The sequence below is a fragment of the Panthera pardus genome, unplaced genomic scaffold (genome assembly GCF_024362965.1).
Source record: "Panthera pardus isolate Hobbes unplaced genomic scaffold, ASM2436296v1 HiC_scaffold_21, whole genome shotgun sequence".
NCBI classification, from domain to species: domain Eukaryota; kingdom Metazoa; phylum Chordata; class Mammalia; order Carnivora; family Felidae; genus Panthera; species Panthera pardus.
The window spans coordinates 4,132,462-4,160,050 of NW_026526777.1; the positions used below are offsets into that span (position 1 = coordinate 4,132,462).

At 44.0% G+C, this 27,589-nt stretch overlaps 1 protein-coding gene across 1 annotated transcript; it reads left to right on the forward strand.

Annotated features, from left to right (window-relative positions):
- Positions 1-1,772: 1,772 nt before the first annotated feature.
- Positions 1,773-27,315, forward strand: LOC109257302 (olfactory receptor 10J1-like). The gene is made up of 3 exons (XM_019433337.2): positions 1,773-2,332; positions 22,770-22,775; positions 26,396-27,315. Exons 1-3 carry the CDS (start codon positions 1,828-1,830, stop codon positions 27,313-27,315), a joined length of 1,431 nt encoding a protein of 476 aa, XP_019288882.2. The 5' UTR covers positions 1,773-1,827.
- Positions 27,316-27,589: the final 274 nt, after the last annotated feature.

Below are 27,589 nucleotides of genomic sequence, written 5' to 3' on the forward strand. Positions count from 1 at the left end.
AAAGAAAATCTTTTATTCTTAGTTGGTTCAGGGTTCTTCTTATAAGTAGACACTCAATTTTAAAAATGCCTTTTTGGCAGCTATTGAAATAATCACATGACTTTTCCCCTTTAAACAGTTTGAGGAAATACGTTATTGGATCATTTTAATGTTAAACAAATTTCGCATTCTGAAACAAAACCAACTTGGTCATGTACCCATTTTATACATTGCTGGATTTGGCTTGATAATAATTGCTTAAGAGTTTTACACCTAGATCCGTGAGATCGGCCTGTTAAATTTGTCGTCAGGATAATTCCAGCTTTGTAAAAGGAGGTAAGGAGGACTTCTTTACTACCTAACATAGAAATCTGTTTCATATTGAAATCAGCTTATCTTGTAATGTTTCATAGCACTTACTGGTAAATTTACCTTGTCCTAGAGATTTATTTATAGATTTTTTTCACTGCTTTTTCTGTTTTTAATTTTTTTATGTTTATTTATTTTTGAGACACAGAGAGAGACAGAGTGTGAGCAGGGGAGGGGCAGAGAGAGGGAGACACAGAATCCGAAGCAGGCTCCAGGCTCTGAGCTGTGAGCAAAGAGCCCGACGCGGGGCTTGAACCCACAAACCGTGAGAGCATGACCTGAGCCAAAGTCGGACGCTTAACCGACTGAGCCACCCAGGGGCCCCATTACTGTCTTTATTTCTTAAAAAAGTTTTCAGGTTTTCTACTTCTTGATTCAAAGTTGATAATTTTTTTAGAAATGTATCCGTTTCATTGAAGTTTAGAAATATATTGAGGTAAAGTTGTTCATAATGTTACCGTTCGTCTTTCTGTGTCTGAAGCTTCTGTAACAGTGTCCCTTCATTTATTCATAATCCAGTTTATGTCTTCACTTGTTTTTCTTGATCAGATTTTCACTAGGAGTTTACCTAAAGTTTACCTTTGTAGATCTTCTATATTTTATCATTAACATCTGTTTCATCATTATTCATTTTGTTTTTTTTAATTTTAGAAAAAGTGTGCACACAAGCAGGGGAGAGGGGCAGAGGGAGAAGGGGAAGGAGGGGGGAGAGAAGGGGAGGGGGGGGAGACAGAGAGAGAGCGAGAGAATGAATGAATATGAGAATCTCAAGCAGGCTCCATGCTCAACGCCTCTGGGGCTCAGACTCACAAACCATGAGATCATGACCGGAGCCAAAATCAAGAGTCAGACGCTCATCAGAATGAGCCACCCAGGCGCCTGTTTTTCCCCTCCTACTCTGTTATTTTTATAACTTCTCAGGATGAGTTCTCATCAATTTTCAGTTTTAAAAAAACAAGCATTTTCCATGATAAACTTTCTTCTGATAACGTTCTGAATGCACAATGCACGTTCTGCTACGTGGTGCTTCCATTACTATTTAATTCTAAAAACCTCCTAACTTCCGTTTTAAGTTCCTCTTTGAACTATAGATTTCCAAACATTTCCAATTTTTCAAGCTTTTTTGTGTGTCTATCTCATAGTCTCTAACTTAATCACACCGTCCCCTGAGAATGTGGTCAACATTTTAAGAAAATCTAGACCAACTTCATGGGCCATCCACAGGGTCAGGTGTCCTTGCAAAGAATGCTTTCCCTCAAACTTTCAAATACTGTTGCTCAGATTTTTGATATCTTTACTTCAGTTCTAGGACCGAGTCTTCCACGCCCCTGGGAAAGACGGTTGATTCATGAAGTTTCGAACCTGTTTTGAGCTACTGAATCTTTGCTCTTGACAGTGTGCTCACCAGGGGACGTGGTGGTCTTTGGTGCAAAGGGATAGTGTCAACCTTCTCTTTACCCTTCTCATCTGACGTCCTCAATGAAGACAGCCAATCACACAGAGGTGAGGGGGTTTGTTTTCCAAGGTTTCTCCAACTTCCGAGAACATCAACTCATACTGTTTGCCGTGTTTCTAACCCTGTACCTCTTAACTCTGGCCGGCAATGTCATCATCGTGACTATTATCCGTGTTGACCACCACCTCCACACCCCCATGTACTTCTTTCTAAGTGTTCTCTCCACATCAGAGACTTGCTATTCCCTGGTCATCATCCCACGCATGCTTTCCGGCCTCGTGGGTCTGAGCCGGTCCATCTCCCTGGTGGGCTGTGGGACTCAGCTCTTTTTCTTCCTTGGCTTTGCCATCACCAACTGCCTCCTGCTAGCAGTCATGGGGTTTGATCGCTACGTGGCCATCTGCAACCCACTTCGTTACTCAATCGTCATGAATTGGAGGGCCTGTACCATTCTGGCGTCCTCGGTCTGTGCCTCGGGGTTCTTGCTCTCTCTGGTTCAGGCTGTGGCCATCTTCCGACTGCCTTTCTGTAACTCGCTGATTGAGCACTTCTTCTGTGATGTTCGACCTGTGTTGGATTTAGCCTGTGTTACTCCAATCGTTAATGATATCTTGACCTTAACTGTAAGCCTCTTGGCCATCACAGCCCCTGCCACTTTCCTCCTCATCTCCTACGTCCTCATCATCTCCACCATCCTCAAGATTGCCTCAGCTGAGGGCCGGAAGAAAGCCTTTGCCACTTGCTCCTCCCACCTCATGGTGGTCATTGTCCACTATGGCTGCGCTTCTATTGCATACTTCAAGCCCAAGTCAGAGAACACCAAGGATCAGGACCAGTTAATCTCAGTGACCTACACCGTGATAACACCATTGCTGAACCCTGTGGTGTACAGTCTGAGAAACAAAGAAGTCCACGATGCTCTGAGGAGAGTGGTGGGGAGGAAATCCCTTCCCTAAGATGAAATCTCTACCCAAATAGGCATGCGGCTCTTCCGCACGGGAGCTTATAGGTAATGTTACACGGCCACGGCTTCAAGTGATTGGCGAAATCTCACTCCTCGCAGCCAGGGCCAGAGCAAAAGTGAGGCTGGGGGCCGGCTTCTAATAATCGACTCTTACTTCCTCAACCTCTTTGTTAACATAACAAAAACATAAGTCACTCTGCAGGCCTGTGAACAGTTGCCCATTGGCCCTATTCCAGGAGATAGCTACAAGGTCAGAGCGTGATCTAGTGTTCATCTCAAAAGCTTCCATTTAAAATGACCAGTCCACTCCCCTGAAGTATAAACCACTTTAAAATCACACTTGACTGAATCTTCTTTTAACATAAACTGGATGCTTGAACCAGTGGTTATTAAAATGGAGACTGGGCCAAAAACTGATCGCCTTGTGTTTTAAGAAGATAAGGGAAGCAAAAAGAGAGCTATCTTTCAGGAAATGGGTTTGGGATGAGCTAAAAACCTTCTAGAGAGAAGGTTTTCTAGCAACACCCTGCAAGTTTCCTGTAACTCACATGTGGGGCTTCAAGGGAAGGGAAATTGGGGGTGGAGGAGAAGGGAATTTACGCACCGGGGACTCCTAACCACGTGTGAGAGTCGTGAAGCTCTGGCCAGAGAAACAGCGCACATGACTGGGTCTGACCCTTTGCTTCCTCTGGCTGAACACAAGCTACACAAAGAAGTCCTTGTGGGGCTGACAGCAATGCCCCGCCCCCATGGACAGGATGACCAAGGGGCTCAGAAGAAGAGCAGACAGATGGCTCAGGGAGCCGACTGCTCAAAGAACGCTGTGAAATTGAGTAAGAAGAAAGAAAAATGACAGGCAGATCCAAATGGGAGCTTCCAGTGAGAGGAGAGTAGGAGAAAGCAGAGGGACCAGGGGACGGTCAGGGCAGGGGGCAGGAATTCAGAAAACGTCCCTCACATTGGGTCTTGAGCCCTTCACAAGCCCAGTCACAAAGGCAAGGAAAGAAAGCTCAATGAAAATATGAAAAAGGGTCAACAAAATATCTTTCTGATATATTAGGTTAATATTATTACTCCTGGAAAGCTAAAAAAAAAAAAAAAAAAGTCAACAGTAAAGGATTTTTGACATGAAACTTCCATAGAAACAAAGCAACTGAGTTTGACGTGTAATGATGAAAGACTATTCACCATTTTTCGCTTCAAAAATATAGAAAACAATGAGGGTGAACTTCAGACTCAACTTGTGAGACGAAACAGGTGTTGAATAACACGGTGATTAGCAGTTGTAACTGCTGAGCAAGTCAAAGTTACTCTCCTGAGCTATTTGTAAAGAGACACAATAAACACGTGAGTACACAGTACTCTCATTGCAAAATATTTCTGAAATGCAGAAATATCAAAAGGTGTTAAGTGATTATGAATTTAAACCCGACGCATGCGGGTGCATAAACACCTAACTTTTAGAAGTTCTACAATTCAATCTATTTGGTCATTCTGAGCTCCCAATCGGACGGATAAAGGAAAAGGCCTCGAGTCCTTTCCATGCACACTGGGGCAATTTAGTGAATAAGTCACTTTCTGAGTAAACATAATTGAATTCAATTCCTGCTCCCCCCTTTTTCCCCATTCTCCTCGGGGTGAATCAGTCAAGTTCTGCTCAAGGCTTCTAGTCTCCTTACCACAGAGGAGGGAACTATAGTCCCCGGTCACTTCTAACTGCTCCGCGTTGGATCCTATGGAGATGCATGACCCCCAGTGGTCATCTTTGGTGGCATCTATTTTTTTTTTTAAGTTTATTTCTTTAGAGAGATGGGGTGGAGGGAGAGGCAGAGAGAGAAAATCCCAAGCAGGCTCCGTGCTCACCAGAGAGCCTGACATGGGGCTCAGTCTCACAACCATCAGATCATGACCTGAGCCGAAATCAAGAGTCAGACGCTCAACCGACAGAGCCACCCAGGTGCCCCAGGTGCCATCAACTGAGAGGACCCTGGTCTCGTGCTCTTTAACCAATGTGGTCCGTGCACCTCACCTTCCTTATGACTACTCTAGGGCCCCTGGACCTCCCTCAGCCCCTCCTTGAAGGCATCTAGGCACTCAGCTTTGCCCCTGACCCCCTAATGAAGAGGCTGATATTCAGAACCATGATTTGTAAGCTAAAAGAGGCTTTCCTCTCTAGAAAAGTTTGCTGAAGTTAAAAACTGTTTCGGCTTTTAAGACAAATGCTTTAGTTAAGCGTTTTAAAAAAAAATCTTTTTGAAATTCAATGGATTTTTTTTTTCTGGGTTCTTTCAGGTTTACCCTGGGGCGAATGAAACTCCTGTGAAATGAAGAATGGGAAATGCAAAGACAAGGCAGGATTTTTATTCTGTCGCATTTATGTGTTTATTCCGCGTGTCCACAACATTAATTATCATGGATTTTTTTTTCAGCGTTTTATTTACCAGAGCTAGTTATTTGCCATTCTTCTTTAGAATTTTTTTTTTTTTTGGATGTTTTGCTTCGCATAAGTCTTAGAAGCAGTCTGTTCAATTTACAACCTACCCTCCCCCACCCCAAAGGCACACAGCATTCTCCACACGGTTAAACACACACAAGCAAATCACACTCCAGCACTATTTTACGGGAATCCTACCACATTTATAATTTATGGAAAATTGACATCTTAATGATCTTGAGTCTCCATATTCAAAAACATAGCGTTATTCTCCATTGGCTCAAGTCTCCTTTGGAATCAGGAACTTTAACATTTTTCTATATTTTTTTCCTAAAACTTCTATAGTTTTATGTTTTACATTTAGATGATCTGTTTTGAGTTAGTTTAAAGTTTATTTATTTTCGGGGGGGGGGGGGGGAAGGGGCAGAGAGAGAATCTCAAGCAGGCTTTGCACCACCAGCACCGAGCCTGATGAAGGGCTCGATTCCACCAAGTGTGAGATCACCTGAGCTGAAATCAAGAGTCTGCTTCTTAACCAACCGAGCCATCCAGACGCCCTGAGTTAGTTTTGTTTCAAGTTTAAGGTTGAGGTCAAAGTTTGATTTTTGCTTGCAGATAACTACTTACTCCAGGCCAATCTTTAAAAGCAATCATCTGGGGCACCTGGTGGCTCAGTCGGTGAGGCATCTGACTTTGGCTCAGGTCAGGTCATGATCTCCCGGTTCGTGGGTTCGAGCCCCACGTCGGGCTCTGTGCTGACAGCTCAGAGCCTGGAGCCTGCTTCAGATTCTGTGTCTCCCTCTCTCTCTGACCCTCCCCCTCTCTCTCTCAAGAATAAACATTAAAAAAATAAATAAAGGCAATCAGGCTCCACTGAACTGAATGTTCACATTTGTCAAAAGTCCGTTGAGCATATTTCTGTGGATCAGTTTCTGGGTTTCTTTCTGTTGCAGTGTCTATGCTTTCCACTACTGTACTGTCCTGGTTAATGCAGCTTTAGAGCAAGTCTCAATATTGAGTCAAGTGAGTCCTCTTATCCTTTGTCAAGAATGTTTTAATTACTCTAAGTCTTATGTATTTCTGTATCAATTTTAGAACAAGCTTGTCTATGTCTATGAAGCACGTCGTTGGGATTTCATAGGAATTGTATCAAATCTATAGATCAAGTTAAAGAGAATTGACATCTTTATGATGTGGAATCTTCCAGTCCATGGACACAGTAGGTCTCTCCATTTATTTAAGTCTTCTTTGATTTCCTTTATCACCATTTTGTAACTTTCAGCATGCAAATTTTACACACATTCTATACCTGAGCATTTCATTTTCTTAGGAGAAATGGTAAATGATATCGTGCTTTTAATTTTGGTTTCCATACATTCAGTGTTAGTTTACAGAAATGTGTTGATATTGTGTGTTATGACCTTGCTTAAGTCACTAATTTTAGGAGTTTTGGGGGTGGGGTTTGGTAGACTCTCTGGGTCTTTCTATATAGACGATTAGGTCATGAGGACGATTTTATTTCTTCCTTTCTGATCCGTATGCCTTTTCTTTTTCCTGCCATATTGCACTGACTAGAACTTCCATTACTATGTTAAATAAGAGTGGTGAAAGCAGACATCCTTGCCTTATTCCTAATGTTGTGGGGGCGAAAGGGGGAAACCATTCAGCTTTTCACCGTTAAGTACAGGTTTTTCAGATATGCTTTTTATCACATTGAGGTAATTTTCCTCTATTCTTGCAAAGAATTTTTGTCATGAGTGCTGGATTTTATCAAGTGTTTCTTTGTAGTTGATGTCATTATATGATCATTCTTCTTTCATCTGTTAATATGGTGGATACCATTGTTTGATTTGTGACCATTGATCTAGCTTTGCATTCCTAAAATAAATCCAACTTGGCCACGGAGTGTAATTCTTTTTATACATTGTTGTATTCAGTTTCCTCATATTTTGTTAGGGATTTCTGCATCTAAGTTCCTGAGGGATACTTACCAATAGTTTTATCTGTACAGCCTTTACGTGGTGTAACAAGGTAAGAGTGGCCTCATAAATTATGAACTCCTAAAGTGAGTTGATCAGTGTTCTATCCTGTTCTGTTTTCTGGAAGAGATTGTTCATATTTGATATTGATTTTTCTTTCAATGTTTGGTAGAATTCTCCAGTGAAACCATCTAGGCCTGGAGATTTCTTAGAAGTTTTTAAACTATGAATTCAATTTCTTTAATGGTTATAAAATGACTCAGATTATCCAATAGTTATAGGATTTTTCAGATTATCTGGCTGAGTTTTGGTAGCTTGGTTTTTTTTGAGGATCCACTTGATCAAGTGGACTTGATCCACTTCTGTCAAGTTGCTGGATTTAGAAACAAGGTTGCTCACAGTGTTTCCATATCATCCTTTTAATAGCTGCAGAATGTGTAGTGATACCCTCATTTCATTCTTGATGTTGGTGACCTGTGTATTCTCAAGTTTTGTCAGTCTTTCTAGAGATTTATCAATTTTGTTGAGTTTTCAGAGAACCCATTTTGTTACCTGGATTTTCTTCTGCTATTTTCCTAGTGTTTTATTTCATTGACTTCTGCTCTTTACCATTTCTTTCTGCTTGCTTTGAGATTATTTTCTCTTCTTTTCTAGTTTCTTGAGGTAGGAACTTTAGATTACCAATCTGAGAAGTTCCTTCCTTTCTAATGTAAGCATTCAGTGCTATGAATCTCCCCAGCAACACTGCTTTAGCCACATTCATGTACGACACATCCTACATTGATTTTCACTCCTTTCTATGTATTCTTTTATTTCCTTTGAGACGTGGTCTTTGACCCATGGATTTGTTAGAAGCAGGATGCTTAATTTTTATGTTTTTAGAAGTTTTCCTATTGTCCTTCTGTTACTAACTTTTGGTTTGCATCCTGAACATTTTGTTTATTATGTGAGAAGACTCGAGATCCTACTTCAGTCTTTTATTTTAGCAGGCAGTTGCCCATTTTAGGGTTAGCATGCAGGGCCTGGCCTACTTTTGTTGCCTGTGGTTCCAGTGATATTTACTTTTCAGAACATTTTCTGTTATTTGGTGTGTTTGTCTTATTTGGGGCTGTTGAGATGGCCCTCCCGGTGCTGCCTGAGGGTTACCAGGGGTTTCCCCAAGCTGGGCTGCTGGTGTGGAGGGGAGTCTGAGCCTTGGGGACAGAGGCTTCTCTAGGCAAGTGCTTGTTAGGGTCACACGCCCCTCACATGTGGGAATGGAGAGTCTCTTCCACTAGTACTCCCCATGCCTATACTCTGTCTCTGGAGGATGGAGGGAAGCATCAGCCTCACAAGGTCAAAGAGGCTTCCAGAACTGGGTTTTCTTGGTGGATCAGTAGCCCTAATGTTTTGGGTCAGGGAGGGGAGCTACAGGCCCTGCAGGGAGAGAACACACTTTCCCTGGCTACTTATTAGTGGGTGGTGGTGCTAGGCTCGCCAACTGTTGTGGGAGGGACTCCTCTTTGACCCAGGATAGGAAATGAGCCAGGTCGATGGGCAGGAAACACAGGGGCCAAGGTGACCTTATGTTGGGATGGGGAAGGTTAAGATTTCCTGCCACTGTGCTGTTTCTGTAGGCCTGAGGTCTAAAACACGTCTGGCTTCCTCTCACCGTCTCTCAGAGTTCTCCTTTGGTTGCCTCTTGGGTTATTTCCAGGGGGTATAGTTGTACTTAAGAAGAGAAATGAATCTATACCATTTTATCTGTACCAGAAATTTGCTTTTCTATAAATTTTGCACATTTCTGTTTATTCTTTGACATTTCTTATAATTTTGCAATTGGAAATAGCTTTTCTTCCATTATATTATTAATTGGCTTTTATTCCCGTGTAGCTAGGAAAATGATAAACCTGAACCCAGAGTCCTTGTGGAATAATTTTAATGTATGTAATAATTTTTCAGTGAAATCTCTTGGGTTATTTTACAAGTATTCTATTATATTACCTGGGAACTACACTTCTACCTCTCCCTTTCCAGTTTTCATACCTTTTCACTCTTTCTCTTGATGTAATATTGTTGGTCAGTACACAACAATAATGGAGTTAAACAATAATGGTTATGGTGACCACTATGTCTCTCTTTTTTTTTAATTTTAATGTTTATTTATTATTGAGAAACAGAGAGAGACAAAGCATGAGCATGGGAGGGGCAGAGAAGAGGAGACACAGAGTCTAAAGCAGGCTCCAGGCTCTGAGCCATCAGCACAGAGCCCGATGCGGGGCTCAAACCCACAGACCGTGAGATCATGACCTGAGCCGAAGTTGGATGCTTAATGGACTGAGCCATCCAGGCACCCCACTGTCTTGTTTTATTTAATGGGAGTGTTTCTCATTTTTATGTTACAGAATTATTCATCTATCCTATTTAATTGGCTATTTTAAATGAAGAATGGTTGTTACATTCTATTGGATATCCTTTCCAGCATCTAGAGAAAGAGGCATATAATTTTCCTCTTTTTGTTTATATGGTTTATGGTTTATTAAATTTATTAATAGATTGAAACATTCAGAATGCTTGTATTACTGGTATTATAATAGGGAACATACTGAATACTTACCATGTGTCAGGTCCTTTCCTAAGGATGTTTGCTAATTAACTAATTTCATTCTCAAAATAACCTTGGGACGTAGATACCATTATTACCCCCACTTTATAGGTACGAATGTTATATAAACTTTGGTGAAAAGGAAACTGAGGCGCCTAGAGGTTAAACAACAGGGCGAAGATTACATAGTCCATAAGTGATGAAGCGCGTTTTTGAATCCCAAGAGTTTTGGATCCAGTGGTTTTCCTATTGATCGCGTGCAATATGGCTGTGACGCATTGCCACAGGATACGATTATTTTAATCTAGTACCAGTTGCTCTTTATTTACTTTAGTGAAATCCGTATTTTCTGTCTACTTGCATGTGTACAGCAGGCAGCCCCAAGATGGGCTACTTTGTCACATAGGCTATTTTGAGCAATCAAAACCCAGCAGCTTCAGGAGAAGCTCTTTACCCGCCCCCCCCCCCACCCCTCAATTGTATGCCAGTACCAGAAAGAGTGAGAGGCTAAGAGAAAAATTACCAGGTGTACTCACAACTGCAAAGAAAAGATCTTTCCCTTCCCCTGCCATCCGGAAACCAGCCAGGGCCGCCCGGTCGTAGTCTGACATAAAGGCGGGAACCAATCAAGTTCTACTGAATGGTTTGAAATAAAGGCGGGAACCAATCGAGTTCTGCTGAGCATTCAAATTTAAACGTCAGCCTATAACAACTCTGTAACCTCAAAAAAATCCCTAACTTGTTTGTGCCTGTCTATAAAAGAAGCTGTAAGATCCTTGCTCGGGGCCTCTTGCGTCACCGGCGACGAGTGCGCGGAGGACCGGGTTCGAACCTGCAATAAACGACCCTTGCTGCTTGGCTTTGGCTCTGGACTCTGGTGGTTTGTTTTCGGGGGGGTCTCTCGAATCGGGGCATATCAAGAGCACTATTAACAGAGATTCCTGCTACCTAAGAAACTTCTGTGCATAACAGGGCACCTTTGTTTTCCAGACACCTGCTCTCACCTTCCCACTAACCATCTTCTTCCCCTTTGTATCCTCAGACCCTACCCTTCTCCTGAGCTCACATTGTTGCCTGTCTTTGAAATTCCGGGACTGTGTGGCTTCTCCATACATTTGCTATTAAATTGGGTTTTCTCCTGTTAATCTGTCTCATCAATCTGATTCTTAGTCCAGCTAGAAGAACCTTCAAGGGTAGAATAAATTCGTCTTCCCCAACATGTATGTGTGTGTGTGTGTGTGTGTGTGTGTGTGTGTCCGTCCAGTGTATGTGTGATAATCAAATCAGGCTTTGTTTTCAGTGCTATGCCCATCATAAAACAATTTGAAGGGCTCCCTCTTTTTCTAGCCTTCCCACCTTCTTAAAAGACTGGTGTGGTTATTTATTCCTTAAAGTTTTGGTAGAATTATCCTCTGACTTCACACCACATGATTTTATAGCCTAGCATTTATCTGGAGCTGGGACTCTTGTTGTGAAGGGAAAGGTTTCTGACCACTCCCTCTACAACGTTTTCTAAAGAAAAGGTCGCTTTAGATTAGTTCGTGTCGCGTTATGCTGATAGCTATGAACAATAAGGGGAAATCCCAAATTTATAATTCCAGCTGTGGTCTTTCCCGGATCCAAGCTTGTATAACTGGCTGCCTACTTTCGCCACTTCCATTTGGAGGTGTAGGATTATTCCAGATAAAACACATCCAAAATTAGTATCCATTCCCCAAACTAGCCAATGATACCTTCTCTACCCAGTTGCTTGATCCAAAACCCAGTGAGCCTATCTTGAATCCTATCTTTTCCTTCCTCCTCCTCCCCAGAATGGCATCGGTCAGCACATTTTTATGCAAAAGAAGAAAAAGACAAGATCCTGCTAGCACCGCAGGGTGTTAAACCAAACAAGGTTGTAAGGAGAAAATATTCACGAGGACACACAATCTCCCAACTCTCCTTAACCCGTAGCTTTGGCTGTGCACAAGTGGGCTGGGTGTACCACGGGAATGACACACTTATAAAAAAGGGGAAACAGGGACTATCTAAGTGATTATCCAACAGCAGGAGCTCCCAGGGGGAAACAGCCCTGTCACAAAGAAGGGCAGCAGCATCGAGAACTTGGCAGCTGGCGTCGGCCTCTCCTTCCACTGAAATTTCTTAGACCTGCTGTGTCAGCTCTTTGCCAAACTACTGAAAGGAGAGAGAAAATGAGCCTTTGGGGCCATCTAGACTGGTGTCTCCTGACGAGCTTTGTCAGCCCTATCTACAAAACACAACGCGAATGTATCCGTTTCCTCCCATCTCCACCGAAACTACTCTGATCCAGAAAGTCTCTCACGATGCACTCTCCTTGTTTATTCTTGTGCTTTTCCATTCCATTCTCTACTAGATAGCAAAGTGATCTTCTAAAAATGAAAATCCGATGACACCCTTCCCCTCATTAAACTATCCAACAGATCCCCATTGCACCCGGAATAAAATCCACCTTCCTCCTGATGGCCTGTAAAGCTCTGCCTGTCCTTGCCGCCCGTGCTTTAAGAAGGGCGTCATCTCTTCTTGCGAACCCCCCACTACTCCAACATCTATCAACACGGCAGGTGTGTTCCCTCTGAGGACCTTTACCCCTACCATTCCTTCAGTCTAGAGCGCAGGTTCTCCACGTTCTCGTTTGTTCTTTCTCCATCAGTCAGGCCTCCAGCGAAACGAGCTCATGTGCTCCTTCCCTGACCACTTCATTTATCATCAAGCACACCAGTGACATTCTCCAGGAGCTCTTTTATGGTCCCTCTAGCACTCATCGCTAGCTATCTGACACAAAATAAGAAGGCTGGCTATAAGGGCGGGAAAACTATACACCAGGCAAAATACTAAATAGAAGAGAGCGGAAAGCACAAATGAAAACAAACAGGCTGTAAACACAGCTCCTGCTGTCACGGAGCGTATACTTCAAGAGGATCGTAGCTGACTTCAAAAGTGTGTAGGTGATCTGTATTATTTTGGTACGTAGTAAGTGTCTAAAGATAAAGCGAAAAAGGACAAAAGAAATAGAATGAAGGCATGAGCCAGCCATAGGAGGACCTGGGGGAAGAGCACTCCAGGCTGAGATCAGAGCCAAGGGTCCGAGGAGGGTTAGCTGTGGCATTAACAAACAGGCCAGCACAGCTGGAGACAATGAGCAGGATGACAGGGGAGAGTCACACTGTGGTCTCACAAGCTATGGCAGGGACTCTGAATGGGATGGATAGTCACTGCAGGAACATCTAAGCAAGCGATGACTTGATGTGGTTTATGTATTAAAATCTTTATTCTGGGGGCACCTGGGTGGCTCCGTCAGGCGAGCGTCCGTCTTCGGCTCAGGTCATGATCCCGCAGTCCGTGAGTTCGAGCCCCGCGTCGGGCTCTGTGCTGATGGCTCACAGTCTGGAGCCTGCTTCCGATTCTGCGTCTCCCTCTCTCACTGCCACTGCCCAACTCATGCTCTCTCTCTCTCTCTCTCAAAAATAAATGAAACTTGAAAAAAAAATCTTTATTCTGGCTGCGTGGAAAATCAACTCCCAGAGCCAGAGGGGAAACAAGGAGAAACCAGTCAGGACCTCGTTGCTAGGCCCATGTTACAGGTGATGGCGGCTTGGAACAAGGTGTGCCTTTGCATGAGGAGTTGGCCGGTTCAGCCGGGGGCACATTCTATTCAAGAGGCCGAGTGGACATCCAAGCAGGGATAATGGACTGACTGTTGAACATACAACTTCACATCCTGAAAAGCAGTATGGAGTAGAGATTTAATTCGGAAAGTGTTTAAACTTTCCAAGGATAGGTGAGGATAAACATAAGAGGTGAGGATAAACACAAGAGTGGTCTGGGGCTGAATCTTGAGGTGAGCTAACAACAAGAGACTGAGGAGAAGAGGAAACAGAAGGAACAGTGGGGGAACAAAAACAAAGTGAAAAGTACCAACACTCAGGGCATGTCCTGGAAACTGCATGAAAACTGGTTTCCAAGAAAGAGAAGCCACATATTTGGGTCAAATGCTGCCAATATGCCCAGTAGGGTGAGTTACAATTAACTGACCATTAGACTTGGCAAAATGGGGTGATTAGTCCCACTGAAAAAAAATAATCTGTATTGGTAGCATATAATGGTGAAAAAGCCAATTTAGTGGGAATTAGATAGAGGACAGAGAAACTGAAGACAATGCAATTCCTTCCAAGAGTTTTGGTAAGAAGGGGAGCACATAAATGGGCCTGTAGCTGGAAAAGGATGTGGGATCAAAGAAGGTTGTGTCTGTTTTCATTCTTTTAGCGCAACGGGAATTAGAACACAGAAGTCTGTAAATGAAAGTGAGCTAGTACAAACCTGATGAATCAAAGGAGACAGGGGAGAACCGCGGAGCCAAGGTCCTGAGTGAAGATGAGGGGCTGTGACACGGGCACCCAGCCAGGGGGGCATTCAGTGCTCCCCAGGGGGAGGGTGTGCTCGGCTCCGAATCAGAGCACAGGCACACGCAGCGGGCGAACGTGGTGGTGGGAATATACACCAGGCCTCACTGTCAGTGCGGAGCCTGATACGGGCGGGCTCGATCCTACAAACTGTGAGATTATGGCCCGAGCTAAAATCCAGAGTCAGATGCCTGACTAAGCCACCCAGGCGCCCCCATTCATTTATTTTAAATTCTAGTTAACATACAGTGTAGCATTGGTTTCGGGAGTAGAATTCAGTTTCATCCCTTACACACAACACACGGTGCTCGTCCCAACAAGTGCCCTCCTTAATGTCCATCATCCATCTAGCCCATCCCCCGTCTGCCTCCCTCCATCAGATCATCTGCGGAAAACAAGGATAAGGAAGAACCTCCGGAAGTTGGAGGACCGGAGATCGTGCGCATGGTAGGTGGGAAATATAGCACGTTGCTCACCAACATCAATACCCCACTTCCTGTGAAATGTCATGAAATTTAAGTAAGAGCAGTAAAGGGGTTCGGGTCACCAATTCTGATATGTGTGTGGGGGGGGTGGTTTCCCCACACCCCTGAGCCATTTTCCAACACCAGCTGAGTGTCCTACGACTCAACTCAATTCTGACTCCACCACCTGGAGTCAGCATCAGATCCCACAGGTAGAAGGGTTCAGTCCTACCAGATGAACCCCTCCTTCCTTCAGATGCCAATCGCAAGCCCAGGCTGTCACCTGACCACCTATAAATCAGAGGTTCCCGTGACCCCTTCCTTGGGTTCTGTTAATTGGCTAGAGTAGCTCTCAAAACTCAGGAAACCGGTTTATTGACTAGACTACAAATCTAGTACAAAGGATGTTAAAGAATACCAGTCATCAGTCAGATGAAGAGAGGCATAGGTCAAGGTCCTGAGCAAAGGAGTTTCTGTCCTCGTGGAATTTGGGGCCCCGCACAGGGGCACATGGATATATTCTCATTCCCTAACCTGGAAACACTCTGAACCCCGTTCTTCTGAGTTTTTATGGAGGTTTCATTACACAGGCACAATTGATTAACGCATTGACCATTGGTGACTGATACAATCTCCAGGAACTCTCCCCTCCTGCAAGGTCATGGGGATTGAACGTTCCGAGTGTCTAACCACACGGCTGGTTCCCCTGTTCTTGTTTCCAGCCACCTAGCCCCTATCCTCAGGTATTTTCCAAAACTTGCCTCATTAACATAAACCCAGCTATGGTTGAAAGGGTCTCGTTATGACTACTGAGACAGTCATCTCACCCTTTGGCTCTGATGCCCAAGGACAAGAGACCAGGTATTACTTTAATATTGCAAAAGATGTCTCCATTTCTCTAACTGCTCAAGGACTTTGGAGGATTTGGGGAGCTGTGAGCCAGGAAGCCTGGAGGAAGACCAAATACGTATGAGAAATGAACTTGGGTGATCTCAGTGACCATATATGTTCGTTCAAATCACAGTATTGCAACCAGTTACCAGCATCACCAGCAAGACCCCAAAACCTGACTTTTGCCACCCACCTGCATGTGCCCACCAACCTTTGTCCCACATCTCCCTTAAGCTCTTCTCTCCAGCTCATCTTTTGACTCAGGCAAAAGACTGGCTGGGGATCGCATCTGGGGGTGGTGGAAACCCAAACTACCCCTCAAGCAGTGACGACTGCCCTCGTGAGGAGCCCCAGACCAGTTTGAGCTCAACAGCCAACTCAAACCTGCGCAGATAGACCTCGCAGGGACACATGGAGAGAACTTTACCTCATTTTAATGCTAAAATCGCCACCCAAGGAGGAGCACACGCCTCATTAACAAACAGGCGTGTTTTCCCTAGGTGCATGCACGACCTTATGCACGCCTCTACATACAGGGACAAGGATCCCCTTTCTAAATGTTCATCCTAATCCTACATAAAAGGACCCCATTCACCCTCGCTTGGGGCGGAGGCGTGGTTTTGCAAGTTATTCCCTGAGATGGCCTCATTTGTTGCAAATAAAGTTCCCTTTGTGTGACACCTCCACCGGGTGTAGTTTCTATGTGTGACTTACCAGGGAGCAAACGCATGCTAATTGCGCAACAATAGTAACATATTTTTCACCAGTGAAGTTCAGCTGCCCAGGTGCTCTCCACAAGCAACATTGGATTCAACCAAAGCTGGTATTATGCCAGGTAAAACAGGGGCAAGTGAATTAAAGGTAAATGCAAAGCAACAAGGAAAATGATAGTCTGTGGAATCTTAACAGGGGAGGGAGGAAAGAAAGAAGAGCTAGGGCAGTCTCAGGGCAGGAGCCCCTGAGAACGATACAAACACCCGCAGATATAGAGTGTAGGACTTTATAAACTGAGAAATTTTTGGGTTAGGGTGCCAGGGAGAATGAGCTGGAAAGATAAGTGATAAAAACAATAGCTCTTCAGAAGATATAATGGAAGTAGCCCACTTCTAAATGAAACAAAACACAGCAAATACATGGGAATAGGAAATGGGCATTTTCCATATGGAGAAGATTTTAAACCTCTGTGAAACACATAAAAGCATTTCCTTTTAAATCCCACTTTGGATAGAGAGCCTCAGTGTTGTAAAAACTAAGGATGTTTCTTCTCCTTAAATTTCTATGAATACAAATAACAAATCGATAAAAGCACCATTAATTGTTAAATGTGCGAATAACTAGAAAAACGCCAAAGAAGAAGAATGGTGGGGGTTGGGATCAGCATATAGTAGCATCACAGAGTAACGATGCAAGACGTTTTTCTTATTTAATAGATGACATAGGGGCAGAAGCTTTTCCCTCTTCTAAGTTCTTTGGTTGGCCTAATAATTGATATAAAACTGATATGAAACAGGTTAACGGGAGGGAAAAAAAGTTTAACAACATACATACCTCCTGTATGCATCGGAGAAACACCCAGGAAAACTAAGTACTCCCCCCAAATAAATGAAGCCATCATCTCAAATACCTTTCTCAGCCTAAGACAGAAGAATATGTGGGGGAGGAGGGGGGGGATAGTGGGAGGTGACCATGAAAAGCACAGCCAATAAGGCTAAGATTGTGATGCAGATCTGATGAGACTTTAAACAGATTGAGTCATTCCTCTCTTCCTGGTACAGTGAGGGAGACACCCTTACAAATGGACTTTTCCCTTATAAATGCAAATGTCTTTTACAAAAGGGCAAATTCTACTCAGTTTCCACCTACGTGTGCTGTTAAAAATAACCAGTTTTAAATAATCCCTTGGGGTGCCTGAGTGGTTCAGTTGCTTAAGCATAGGCCTCAGGTCATGATCTCAAAACTCTGGGTTGGAGCCCCCCCGTCGGGATCTGTGCTGATGGCTCGGAGCCTGGAGCCTGCTTCAGGTTCTGTGTCTGCCTCTGTCTCTGTCCCTCCCCCACTCACATTCTGTCTCTCTCTCAAAAATAAATAAACATTAAAAAAATTTTTTTTAATAATCCCCATGTCCGAGAGACATTTTGGGATGGCAAATTTTGCTCCCCCTTTAATGGTGTTGAGACAATGCCTAGTTATGGGGAATAATAAAAGGTATATCTGATTTAAGAAATATTTCTAAATTTGTTTCTTAAAACCAATTAAATTCCAGATGAGTCAAATACTGAAACATAAAAAGTATAAATGAAAATAGGGATACTTAAAAAAACAATCTTGTAGTCAGGGAGGCCCTGATCCACACATAAATATAATACTAATAAAATTTCAAACCCGTAAGCTCAGTAAAAATGATAAAGGGAAGAAAACTATCTACAACATGTATGATAGAAGGCATATTTCCCTATTATAGAACTCATTATAAGAAAATGACAATACGATACAAAAAACTGAGCAAGATACATCAATGGACGTTCACAGCCAAGGAAGTACACATGACTAACGGGCATATGAAAAGATACTCAGGCTCATTCATAATTAGAGAAATAAAAATTCAAAGAAAAAAAATAAAACAGCATTTTTACCTATCATCTTGCCAAACGCTGAAGAAAAATTGGTCAAAGACCACAGTTGATGGAAATGTGGGTAAGAAAGCATTCTCAGTTACGCCAAATGTATACAAATGTTCTACCTTGGCTTCAGTTTAGCAATAGTTATTAAGTTCTTAAATGCATATATCACTGACCAAGGAATTTTACTTTCAGGAGGGTAGCCTGTAGATATGCTCTCAGAAGTGCACAATTATATATGAAGAGTGATTCTCTAGAATATGCCTAAAAAATGCCAAAACCCACAAACAGCTGAACTATCCATTGATATAGGATAGGTTAAATAAATTATGCTATGTTCTTATTCTACAATTCGCAGTTGTTCAAATGAATGCGATAAATCTTCATATACTGATTTGTAAAAAAGCATCTCAAATGTATTGTTATACGAAAAAGCAAGTTTATAACAGTACACAGAATACAGTCCATTTGTATTACAAAAGCACATGCTCAGATAAATGTATAGAACATTTCTAAATTCCATTTAGTAGGTTTGGTTTTTGACGTGGCACAGGTTAGCAATTTAGAAACAACTTTCTATGTATATTAGACGAGCAAATGTGCAAATATATTGAGAATATGAACCAGGTTTCTTATTGCTGTAGATAGGAGTTATAAATATGGAAAGGGGCAACATCAGAATACACTCTGAGACAGTTTGAATTGCAGATGCCGTCGTGAAATCATCGATTTTAAGATGTAGATGTTAATCCGCAGACACCAACACACATCCCACTTTCTAGTTGTTTTTCCCCACTGAGAGTCTAAGACTAATTACAAGCAATGACAATATCCAGATCTCGGTTTCTAATACGATCCGCCACCAAAGGGTATCAGAGCTCCCTGCAGAAATGGCTGGTTCGAGGGCCAGCGCCGGGGAAGTACGAGAGAAGTACGAGAGGGCTGGTGTGTAAAAAAGTTACTAATGGATAATGGAGACATGTCAGAGGAACAGGGGAGCCAGATGACAGCAGCTCCCACTGACCAATCCGGTGACGATTTAAACATCAAAATAACATTATAGTATCTAACGTTATCAAATAGAATCTACACGATCTAAATCTAGTTGTATGTAAATAGATCCCTTCCTTACGAAGAATGCCAATCTATAGCAAGGATGATGGAGTTAGAAACGCAACAATGGATCCTAAAACTGGAGAGCGAGAATTTGATGAGAGACAAGGTATTCATCTCAATAGATCAGCCTTTGAGAAAGAGAAAACACTGACTTTATGACAGAGAACTCTGGTGGAGACCACCTTGAACGAGAGATTACAGGTCACGTCACTAATATCGGGACAAAACGACAACATGTGACTCCCAGTAGGATGCACGGAGAACAACACAGCATCACTTTTTTTAATGAATATAATTTATTGCCAAATTGGCATCCATACAATACCCGGTGCTCATCCCAACAAGTGACCTCCTCCATGCCCATCACCCACTTTCCCCTCTCCCCCCCTCACCCCATCAACCTTCCCCCCATCAACCCTCAGTTTGTTCTCAGTATCCAAGAGTCTCTTATGGTTTGCCTTCCTCCCTCTCTGTTTTTAACTATTTTTCCCCCTTCCTTTCCCCCATGGTCTTCTGTTAAGTTTCTCAAGTTCCACATACGAGTGAAAACATATGATATCTGTCTCTGAGTTATTTCATTCAGCAGAATACCCTCCAGTTCCATCCAAGTTGCTGCAAATGGCATGATTTCATTCTTCCTCATTATACAGCGTCACTTTTGTGATATTCTTGTGGAAAACTCATCATCTGAATATAATCATGAAGATTAAACCAGAGGATAAAGAAAAAAGAGAAAGAGTTCCAAATGAACTGGAGGTGAATGTGAGGGAAAAACTAGAATTTCTACCCCTCCTCGGGTAAACCCAAACTAAGAGACATTTTGCAAAGCACTTGGCCTGTAGTTTTCAAAAGTGTCAAGTCTGAGAAACACAAAGAAAACCAAGGTGCTGTTTCAGATAAAAGGCATTAAAGGAACAGGCGGACAAAAAGCAATGGGTAATCTTGGATGGGACCCTAGGCTGCAAAGACGCTTAGCTGTAAAGGACATTATCGAGACAACCAGCATAACTTACAATGAGTTGCGGATTAGGTAACGCTATTACCGTATTTGATGCCGTATATGCGCATGTATCTCTATCTCTGGACATATACACCGACTCTCAGTAACTACACAGTGGTTATACAAGGGAATGCTCCCTGTCTTGCAGAGGACACACGAAAATACTTAAAATGCTGTGAGACAATGCCTTCAACATACTCTCAAGCGATTTGGAAGAAAATTATAGAAGCAGAGGAGGAAGGAAAAAATTGATGAACTGGGGCGAAATAGAAATAATTGGGTATCCAGATACAAGATGTTTAACAGTTTTTGTTCTTACAACTTTTCTGTCCGTTTGAAATTGTGTCTCCGAAAAAGGGTTTTATTTTTTATTTTTATTTTTTTATATATGAAATTGTCAAATTGGTTTCCATACAACACCCAGTGCTCATCCCAAAAGGTGCCCTCCCCTCCCTCCCTCCCTCCCCCCATCAACCCTCAGTTTGTTCTCCGTTTTTAAGAGTCTCTTATGCTTTGGCTCTCTCTCCCTCTCTAACCTCTTTTTTTTTCCCTTCCCCTCCCCAATGGGTTTCTGTTAAGTTTCTCAGGATCCACATAAGAGTGAAAACATATGGTATCTGTCTTTCTCTGTATGGCTTATTTCACTTAGCATAACACTCTCCAGTTCCATCCACGTTGCTACAAAAGGCCATATTTCATTCTTTCTCATTGCCACGTAGTACTCCATTGTGTATATAAACCACAATTTCTTTATCCATTCATCAGTTGATGAACATTTAGGCTCTTTCCATAATTTGGCTATTATTGAGAGTGCTGCTGTAAACATTGGGGTACAAGTGCCCCTATGCATCAGCACTCCCGTATCTGAAAAAAGGTTTTCAAAAACATAACAAAATTATTTTCTTTACGGAGATCTGTGCGGGAAAGGGTTAGCTCGGGAGGCCTTGGGTTGCTCAAACCCTGGATATTCCCAAGAAAGGCTCATCTTGAGGACCGGCTGGTGGCCAGCTCCTGGGAAAGGAGTTCCGAGCCCCTGAATTACTCGGTTTGATAAGCGTTTTATATGTCGAGGCCTTGCGTTAAATCCCTGTCTGATGAGATAACTTATGTTAACAATGTGCTTTATGCTGAACCCCTGCTCTTGGTAACACAGGTGTTGTGTGACCACGTGACTGACCCCTCACAAAAACCCTTGACACCAAGATTCAGGTGAGATTCCCGGGATGATGTCACTTCACACTTATCATCATGCACTGGTGGTGGGAAATTCACACATGTCTGTGGGACTCGGTCGGGAGAGGACACTTCACAAGCTGAAGCCGATTCTCTCCGGGACTTTGCTCCGGCCCCTTCCCCCCCTGAGGATTCACATGCACACCCTCCCACTGCGATAAACCATAGCCATGACTACAACAGCTTTTCGGCATGCATCCGGTAAGTCCTTCCAACGGAATCATCTAGCTCCAGGGTGGTCTTGAAGATGTCCGACAAAAGGTTAAAGACATTTAAATATATGGAGAGATAGCCTATATCAATTCACCCCTCATATTTGAATTCAATGCAGTTCCAAACCCGACCTAAAATGGAAAAGCAAGTGTGCAACCACTTAAAAATAAAGAGGCGTTGATCTCTCTGATAACTAAGATTTATTTTATTTTTCATTCTTTTGCTTTTTTTTAACATTTATTTATTTTTGAGACAGAGAGACACAGCACGAATGGGGGAGGGTCAGAGAGAAAGGGAGACACAGAATCTGAAACAGGCTCCAGGCTCTGAGCTGTCAGCACAGAGCCCGATGCGGGGCTCAAACTCACAGACCACGAGATCATGACCTGAGCCGAAGTCGGACACGTAACCGACTGAGCCACCCAGGCGCCCCTAAGATTTATTTTAAAGTTATCACTGTTAAGACAGTGTAATCTTGGTACAGGGGGTCAAACTGACCAGCGGAGCTCAAGATAGAGTCCCTGAACTAACCCACACGTACATACGATTGTGAAATACGGCAGAGAGAATCGTGGGCCAGTGGAGAAAGGAGGCTTTTCAAACAAAGGTGCTAGGGTAATTGGTTACCCATTTAAAAAAAGAAATCTCAGAAAATTATATAGAGAAGATCATTTTTATAAAGCTCAAATAGATACAACACATTGCTTAAACCCATATATATGCAATAAAGGTATGAAATAAACGAAAATAAACACAAAATTAGAAAGGAGTCATGGCTGGGGGAAGGGGGTTATGAGAAATGCGTGAAAACAGCCTAGGGTTGAGTGACGAGTTCCCAGATGTGATGCCCCACAATTTACGTGCTTCAAACATAGCGTTAAGTATAAAGTGTATAAAGTATAAAGCGTTAAGTATAAAGTGTTCCCCCAAAAGTGATAAATATATAGGGGCACCTGCGTGGCTTAGTCAGTCGAGTGTCCAACTTCGGCTCGGGTCATGATCCCACGGCTCGTGGGTTCAAGCCCCGCGTCGGGCTCTGTGCTGACAGCTCGGAGTCTGCAGCCTGCTTCCGATTCTGTGTCTCCCTCTCTCTCTGCCCCTCCCCTGCTCACGCTTGCGCTCTCTCTCTCAAGAATAAATAAACATTAAAAAAGATTTTAAAAAAAGATATGAATATAAGCCCTTCATTTTTGCTGAGTGTAGAAAACTCCACTTGGAAGAGTGCCGTCAGGATCTGGCCACGGGACAGATAAGGGAATCTCTGTTAGATTAATTAAACACGGAGGCCACGGGCTGGCTGGCTGGACCACCATGGCGCCTCCAGAAACGAACCCAAATCTGAGCCTGTAAACGCCTCACAGTTACAAAATCAAAATACGAAGGATAACCAATCACAAAGGGCCAAGTAGGCTTTAAGCTGCAGCCACTCAATGCTCCCCGTGTTTCCACCTCTTCTCTAGAAAAGTCTCCCCGGGTTCCTGCTGGTTGGGCACTCCTAACCACTTCCCATTTGTCATTGCCAGACTTGATTTTTGCTCAAATAAGCTTCATGTTTTCAATACGTCGCGGTTTATCTTTTAACAATATAAAAGAGAAAAATAGAATAAGACACTCTCGGGAGAAAAAGTGCACGGAATTGGGGCAGGGAAAGCGGCGAGGAGCTGGTCTCAGGAGGTCCAGCGTGTCTGACTGTCTGCCTGGGTCCCTGAGGCTGAAATCCCGGCTCGCATTTGTTTGGATGCTTGCAGTGGGTCTCCTGGCCTTCTAGAAAGGTCCGTTGAGCTTTACTCTCCACTTCTGAACCTCACAGGACAACAAATATAGTCATATTTGACTGTTTTGGTTCCAGAAAAGGAAAGGAAAAAAGAAAAGCAACAACAACAACAAAAAAAAACCCAGCTTCTAATACTGAGCAGGACTCTTGACTACAGGGAGAACTGTGTAGTTTCCTGGAATCCAAGCAGCGGCTCTTAGCTCGAGCTCACTGGGGCTTTGTAACCATGGTTTTTCAAGGCCCAACCGTATAAAAATAGAATATTTATTTAAAAAATGAAGCCTGACAAATAAGCCACTGCTGTCTCTACTCACAAAGTGCTGCAGCACAGGCCCAGGTGATGTGGGAAATGAGCCCCACACATAACGAGGTCCCCGGCCGCTGGCTGTTGGCTTCCTTCCAGCCCCGGTGTGGCTTTCACGGGTGCCCAGGGGAGGGCACCCAGAAACCTCAAGAGATGGTCCTCAGAGAGCCTTTCTTGGTTAAAAGCTCCTCCTCCAGCTGGAGGGAATATCTAGTATCCAAGGAGCCCCTGTGACCTTCCTTCCCCTGCCGTCCCTGGACTGGCCCTAGTGCAGGTGGAAGGACCACGCTGTCTTTGCTTCATGACCTTGACCTGTGAATACTTGTGACCAATGGGCCACATCTCTGACCTCTACTTTCATTTTTCTGTTGAGCCACAGGTTTGCAGGAAGAAAAGTAAGTGAGATTTCAAAAAAGACTTCAATGGTTTACAAAGGGCCATGATTGTCGTTAAAGGGTTAAATTAAACTAAAAAGGGTCCTGGTGTCTACGAATATCTGTCACTTTCAAAGATGCCTTGCTAACCCTAAGGAATCCTGGCTTCCCAGGATTAAAGCGTACCTTGACCAATAAAGAACGGAGGGCGCCACGTATCAGCTATGATTCCTTGGCTACGTCCTATTAACAAATCACAATCCAGAGACACTGTTGACAAAGCTTCGTGGAGCAGGTTTAAGTTTCTTACCACGGTGCACACATCAATGCCAAACCACCTCCCTTGTCAAGAAATGGTCCGTGAGGGGCACCTGGGTGGCTCAGTCGGTGGAGTGTCCAAATTCGGCTCAGGTCATGAGCTCACAGTTTGTGGGTTTGAGCCCCACTTCGGGCTCTGTGCTGACAGCTCAGAGCCTGGAGCCTGCTTCGGATTCTGTGTCTCTCTCTCTCTCTCTCTCTCTCTGCCCCTCCCCTGCTGTGCTCTGTCTCTCTCTCTCAATAATAAATAAACATTAAAAAAAAATTTTTTTTTAAGAAATGGTCTGTGAAACTACACTGTTTTTTTGCAACCTCATGCCATTTTCTTTCGTAACATGCTTGCTCTAAGGGGTTCAAGGCGTAACTGTGTCAATCTCTTATATCTTTTTGCAGATTTTCTTTATTAAAAATGGTGTGTTTCTGAGAAGTCGGTTAATGTTAAAAGTACTCGAAAAGCCTACCTTTGTTTTTTTACCCAACAGTAAACCATTTTGCGATGTGGGTGATTCGCTTTACTTCTGACAAAAATGTACTTTTTAGGCAACTCCACCGTTTCAATTATCGAATTTATTTTTTTTATAGCCACTTGGTTACATAATTATATGTTGGTTGGTAATCGGGTAGAGCCTGTTGGACGAGCTGCACCACGGTGTATTTTCCAATTAAATGTTAATAGTGTCATGCTTTCTTCTAGGCTTATAATCTCAGTGTTAAAATTTAGCCCAGTTCTGTAGCTGTTTGCTGATGTCACGCGCACAGACAGCAGGGAAAAGGAGACGGTGTAAAACATTAACTCCTCTTCTCTGAAGAAAACCTCACTGTGGTTTTCTTCACTCCAGCATTCTGCTTCCTCCCAGGCAATGTATCTGGTGGGGCAGGACCGGTAATGACTCTGCCAGCAGATATTATGCCCCCATCGCAGTGGCCACACGGCTCCCTATTCTCAGAGACCATATAATCTCGCCCTGGTGGGGCAGGTCTACTTTGCAGTTTTGGGTAGCGGGAGGGACACTGGAGACAGGATCAGAAGTCATGGGCTCAGACTGATAGGTGTCCCCGGGCCATTCCCGAAAGAGTTTCTGTATCTGAAGACAACCAGTATTCCTTGTTCTCCCCGTTCCACCGGATGGGAATGAAAGGAAAGGATGTAAATGTCTTTGGTAATCACAAATCCACTGTAAGGTGCTTTCAAGACAAAAGAGCCAGTAAACAGCTCTGTGCTACCTACCTGTGGAAGGAAGCGGAAGCCAGAGGGGGAGATGGGGTGGAGAAGAAAGGAAAGAAAGGAAAGGACACCCATAGGTGTCATGGGCTTTGGGTAGCTTTGAAAAATGAGTAGTGCCTCGGGAAGAGGCCCGGAGGGCAAAGGTTGAGGGGGACGGGACCCACAGAGCTGCGGCGTGGGGAGGGGACCACGGTGGCAGGTGCTCCAGCCAAACCCTAGCAGCTCTGCTGGTGGCCGCAGACCCTGGAGCTCGGCAGGACACCACTGAGCCAGGACGTATTCGATAATTGTCCGAATTCTAACAGAAACACTTACACTGTTAAGTATCACGCTCATCTGAACAATTGTGTAACATCACCATCGCTACACTCGCATCAAGATGATGGGACTGGTCTAAGAGATGCTAATTCCTTACCCGAGACAAGTGGGCACGTGTTAGAAGTAGGATATCTTTCCAGCAGTAAACTCGAAAAGCCACCTTCCTTCTCTTAGTGAGAAAATGACGTTCTTCCACTCTCTGTTCCCCCAAGGAATAAACATGAACGTGCATATCAATAAGCAAAGCCCGAGGCAGATTAACCACAAGAACTTGCCCAGCCTTGCTGACAGAAGTCACGTGTCTCGGTCCCTTACGTGGTTTTTTCTTTCTTAGATCCCACACACGATTTGATGAAGACAGAGAATCACACTTGGGTGACTGAGTTCACTTTCCAGGGCTTCTCCAGCTTCCGAGAGCACCAGCTCGGCCTGTTTGTCGTGTTCCTTGCACTGTATGTCGTAACCCTGGCTGGCAACATCGTCATCGTGACCATCATTAGTGTGGATCGTCACCTCCACACGGCCATGTACTTCTTCCTGAGCATGCTGTCTGCTTCCGAGACCGTATATACACTCGTCATTATACCCAAAATGCTCTGTAACCTTGTAGGCCTGAGTCAGCCCATCTCCTTGGCTGGCTGTGCCACCCAGATGTTCTTCTTCATCACCTTGGCCATCAACAACTGCTTCCTGCTCACGGCGATGGGGTACGACCGCTACGTGGCCATCTGCAACCCCTTGAGGTACACGCTCATCATGAACAAGAGGGTGTGTGTGCAGTTGGTGGGGGGCGCCTGCGGCATTGGGCTGATCGTAGCGACGACGCAAGTGACATCTGTGTTCAGGTTGCCTTTCTGTGCTACGAAGGTGGCCCACTTCTTCTGTGACATCCGACCTGTAATGAAGCTCTCCTGCGTCGACACCTCGGTCAACGAGACCCTGACCGTGATCGTCAGCGTGCTGGTGATCCTGGTCCCCATGGGCCTGGTCTTCATCTCCTACATCCTCATCGTCTCCACCGTCCTCAAGATCCCCTCCGCCCAGGGCCGGAAGAAGGCCTTTGCCACCTGCGCCTCTCACCTCACGGTGGTCGTCGTCCACTACGGCTGCGCCTCCGTCGCCTACCTCAAGCCCAAGTCGGAGAACGCCAGGGATCAGGACCAGCTGATCTCGGTGACCTACACCGTCATCACCCCCCTGTTTAATCCCATGGTGTACGCCCTGAGGAACAAGGAGGTCAAGGATGCTCTGCTCCGGGCCGCTGGCAGGAAGCTTTCATGACAAGATGGGCCCACTTCAATGGAGGGTCTTATAAGACTTGCTAGAGACAGAAAGCAGAGAAGGGCCCACAGTCCCTAGAGTTAAAATTCTAGAACTTACTACAGCAGTGGGTGGGCCAGAGAGAACAAAGGCATTCCAGATCCAGCCACTGGAGAAAGGGACACATTTCCCTGGAGCGTGGACACGGACAGCATGGCACGTCAACACGGAAGGAACTTCTGGGGAGTGGATGTGCCATGTGGGCAGAATGAGATCAGGACAGAAGGAGTGATTA